The 4,957-nt window shown below is 34.8% G+C and overlaps 1 protein-coding gene across 1 annotated transcript; it reads right to left on the minus strand.

Moving 5' to 3' along the window:
* Positions 1 to 1,432: 1,432 nt before the first annotated feature.
* LOC121251208 (VQ motif-containing protein 22-like) lies at positions 1,433 to 2,680 on the minus strand. The gene has a single exon (XM_041150572.1). The coding sequence runs from the start codon at positions 2,608 to 2,610 to the stop codon at positions 1,669 to 1,671; it is 942 nt and encodes a 313-aa protein (XP_041006506.1). The 5' UTR covers positions 2,611 to 2,680; the 3' UTR covers positions 1,433 to 1,668.
* Positions 2,681 to 4,957: the final 2,277 nt, after the last annotated feature.

The raw sequence follows: 4,957 nt of genomic DNA on the forward strand, positions 1-4,957 counted from the left end.
ACTAAGGATTATTTGGTGCGTTTGACTTCCTCCAACTTTTCCTTTTGTTGCGGGCCGGGCCCCATGATGAGCTCGCATTCACCTCCTCTTCCCAACCCACTTCTCACTCAAATTGAAATCCATCCTTGTCAATGAAATTTAAGAGAAGCGCCGACCCTAGCGGCCACGCCGGCCATCGGTTTCAAGACGCTTATTAATAATTAAAGCATGTCTTCCATCCATTTCATTATATATATATATATATATATATATATGGAACATTCGCAACATTTTCGAATATTAATTTCAGAGATAATTAATATATGTATAATTATTTAATTATTTATTTATTTTTTGCAAAAATGTTGGATTAATTACGTATTCTGTAATAATCTTATGGCCTTGTGTTAAAAAGTTAGCTAGGTTGGCGGCTGGGATAAACTTCTTAAGCTTGTTCGAGTGCTTGGAGGAAATCTCAGTAGTCTAGATGGATTATTAATTTGGCCAAACAAGGAAAAACTGGGCAGACATGATCTCAGTCTAGGCCGGGTATTTGTACAGCTAAATCAAGACAAGTTATCTATCCCGAGACGGATGTTGGCTAGCAGTTTGACCTAAAATGATACATACAAAATTGATAAAGATCATCGTTTTATACAAATTAAGATCCTATTTCATCGAACGGAATTACTAATTAGCAGATCGTACGTTTATGTGGCTCAACACTTCATGAACCATGATTTACTACTACTATTTATATATAATTCAAGATAATCGAATTTTCTATCGTATTCTTTTGGTATGCATGATTCCTATTCTCACACTTAGTTAAATTAATTACACTACAAAAAAACTGATTATTTGTGACGATAATGACTATTTACGACAAATATACTGATTTTAATAAGAAATAATAATTTTCGTAAGAAATAATTAATCATAAATAAACAGTTTTCTTATAGTCAAATTGCATAAGTCCATTAATTACGTACACCCAATATGGAAATTTACAAATACACATTTTAATCACTTGAATATTTTTTTGATCTCCTTCGTACGAACAAAAGAATAAATTCGAAATTATTTTTAAACGGATTCAAACTTAAATCAGATAATGCAAAAGTTATATTTACAAATTTCGAGATATCACAAAACAAATTAAGTAAATCATACAAAAATATGAGACCGCAGAAATAATACTCATAACTTCCAAGTTCAATTTAAATAATATATCGTACAATATTGGTAGCTAGAGCTAGGTGTAAAAGAAAGAGGTTTAGCTAAATTCCACATAAAAAAAAAAAAAAAAAAAAAAAAAAAGAAAAAAAACCTTAGGCACTCGAACGGGATTGAATATTCATCACAAGCTCAAGTGAGAATAAAAAAGAAAAAAAAAAAAAAAGAGAGAAAAAAAAACAAATCCAAACACAAACCCAAATAAACAAACCATGCATGAATTTCCCTCAAATTTAGGCAGCCTGACTTGCCTGCGGTACTTCAGCAAATTCCCGAATCGCCCATTGTATAGCAACCACAGAAGGGAAAAAAAAAGAAAAGAAAAAGCCCTCCGGATCCAAAGCCAAGTGAAGCCGACATTGCTATCAAGTGAAAAAGGATATCTATTTACAAAGGTCAACAATTTCTCCCTAAACAAGTCAGTACCTAACTTCCTTCTTTCCGTGTTCTTTATCAAAACATATAACTGTTGGTCCTATTCTCATCGGAGGAACCCGAGGGCCTAGCAGAAGGAACCTGGGAGGAAGATGAAACACCCTCCATCACAAAGCCATCGGAGACCCCGATGTTTCTGGATCTTGAGCTGCCTAGCCTTTGAAGAAAAGGATCACCGGCTTGTGCGTTATTGCTCCCTAATGAAAACATGTATTGCTGGCTTTGGGGATGGTACAGCTGTGTTTGAGGCTGTAGATGATATCCACGACCTGGAGGCATCATCATTGCAGTAGGATTATTGACATGGCCAGCTTGATGCGTTCCTAACCCAAAACCAAAGTTCGGTGCACCCGCGTGCGCTCCCGAGGCAAAGGGCGCACTAGGACCGCCGGTGAATTGTTGCACCATGGCTCGAAAATTCGTAGTGTCTGTGTTGAGTAACGTAGTAGGGGTTCGTCGAGAAGCCCTAGACCGCCTGCGTATGGGCTTCGAGACACGGCCCTCGGGGCTCAAGTGGCCACCGGTATCTGGGATAGAACTCCCGGAGCCGAGTGAACTCAGCGTTGTAGGTGAAGTGACGGTGGTGGAGACAACAGTGGCATCAGAAACTCGATTATCGAGCAGAGCACCAGACACGGGGTGGCCCGGAGATGTCACTTGATTAGGAAGGTTTTGATGATAGAATTGGAGCCAGTCACTGGGGCCAGACATGGTTTCACTCATGGCCAAAAAATTAAATATGTGGAGGAGAAATGAGAGAGCAGCTTTTGGTAAGAAGGAAAGAAAAGAGCATAGGGTTATCCTATATATGGTGGCTTCAACGTGGTCAAAGCATGACTTTGAAAGAGATCCTGGCCGTGGATTTGGAGAAAAGGAAGAGATCATCAGGATAGATTCCAAGGTACGGCACGTGACGTTAGCACGTGGGGCTGTGGCGGAGAAATGTTTGGCATGACTCATAATCACGATATTAGGGATGATGGGAGGGTGAGGGGGTGTTTCTGGAAGTATGTATGTTTTAGAGGCAAACTGGGGTTTTGAAGGATTTGTTTCGGAGGGGTTGGGGTTCCTGGAAACTACCAAAGTCACAAGCTATATATATCACAATGACTTCATCAGGCTGGTGGCCACGACATCGTTGTGCTTCGTGTGGTGGTAGGTGGACTTTGGTGACTTTTATTAGAGGAGTCTGCCCATTAAAAAAACAATTAAAAATTAGAGGGGAGACTGCCTAGCTAGCTAGAACGTTTTGGGTCACTCTCCTTCCCCCTCCTGCTCCCCCTCCGTTTCTTGGGTTGGGGGGTGGAAGGAAGTACTTTCCTTGCTAGTTTATGGGTTATGATATATCCTCTCGCTCATGTGATTTCTAGTTTTTGGTAGATATATAAATCAACTTCAGTGGTGGTATTGAAAGGAAATGTCCAACGTCGTTACACTTATTTGTAGTTAGTTATTTTCTGTAAAAATTACTATTTCTTGTCAAAATAAATTTATTTTCATTATAAATAGTCATTATTATCTCAAATAATCTATTACAAATGTTTATTTTTTTTCTAGTGCATGCGCATGAGTTTTGGGCTAGTAAAGTTATACGTACAATAGAATTGATCAAATAGATGAGAGAACGAATTAGCTAGCAGATGAGTATTATTATTGTCGGTCTCACGTTGATTATTTTTTTTTATCATGTAAAATTGAATTATATAATAATTCTAAAAAACCCTAATTAAAATATTAATTTGTTTCCTCGATATATCGTGAAACATGCATCTTTGAGGAGGTCAGTGGCAAGGCCAAACATCATCCTGATCAATATCCCATAATTACAAGTTGCATGTTCACCATTAGTCAATCGAAGTCCATTAATTTATACCCAATAATACTTTTGTAGTTGCATGATCCTTACTTGCAAATTATATAATTATTAACGTGACAAAATTTAATTTATAAGATTCAAAATTTTGAATTTCTCACATAAATTCAATCATGCTATATTTGCATTATAGACACCAGCTTACAAATAAGATTTGTTGATATTTGATTGTTTCGTTGATGGAATGGCAATAGGCAGGTACTTATAATAACAGTCGAGGGAGAAAGAATCCCAACTATAGTACTTCAAAGGCCTTTAAATGACTTCTCAATGATAAATTAAGGTGCCATTTGGATAGTGAGTTGAAATGAGATGAATTGAGATAAAAGTTAAAAGTTGAAAAAAAATTGTTAGAATATTATTTTTTAATATTATTACTATTTTGAGATTTGAAAAAGTTGAATTGCTAATTATATTTTGCGTGAGAATTTAGAAAAATTATAATAATAAGATGAGTTGAGTTGAGATCACTCTTGTATCCAAACCAGGCTCTTGGGATGCGTTTGGAATGGTAGTGAAGATTAGGTTTGTGTAGAAAGAATGCGAGCGCTGTTCCACCGAAAATAAGCGAATCTAGCTAGTTGCAATCTGTCGGATTCTTGATTGTAGCAATTAAGGGATGTTTGGAAACCATTTCTATCTTATCCTATCTCATTTCCTTCCCAAATATTATTAAAAATTAAATACTTTCAAACTAATCATTTTAACTTTTCAAATTAATCATTACAACTTTCTCAAACTTTCAAACAAAAAAAAAAAAAATTTAATTTCTTCAAATCCTAAAACAAAAATAACATTAAAAAAATTATATTCTAACAATATTTTAACTTTATAATAGTTTTTGTTCAATTTATTTCTCTCATTTTCCAAAACTTAATAAATACTTAAGTCAAACTATTTCACTATTAGTCACAAAATCATTTTATTACTATTTACAAAATTCTCGATAACCATAAATTAATAAGTCTATATACTGTTTAAATTACTTTTGTAGGAGTAGTCTTTAGGCTCAACCACTTCTTGCACCCAAGCTCTGACCTATAAAAGTTAAGTTGTATTTGGATTGAGAAGTAATTTTAATTCATCTTATCTCATCATTATAATTTTATCAAATTTTCACACAAAATATAATAAATAATTTAACATTTTCAAATATCAAAATAATAATAATATTAAAAAAATAATATTAAAATAATATTTTATTTAACTTTTAACTTCCATCTCAACTTACTATCCAAACGACATCTTAGTACGTAGATAGGTTGACTAGCTTGCTCGGTCGCCATTTGGATTGCAATATTTTATGATCTCCTGCCCAGTCAATTTATTTTCGGAATGATGATCGACTTCGATCGATATATTTACTCTTTAGAGCATATCTCGTTGCATTATATTATTACGACCCAATAAAATTTAGTTTATCTTGTATGTTTC

The sequence above is a fragment of the Juglans microcarpa x Juglans regia genome, chromosome 2D, assembly GCF_004785595.1.
Source record: "Juglans microcarpa x Juglans regia isolate MS1-56 chromosome 2D, Jm3101_v1.0, whole genome shotgun sequence".
Classification (NCBI taxonomy): domain Eukaryota; kingdom Viridiplantae; phylum Streptophyta; class Magnoliopsida; order Fagales; family Juglandaceae; genus Juglans; species Juglans microcarpa x Juglans regia.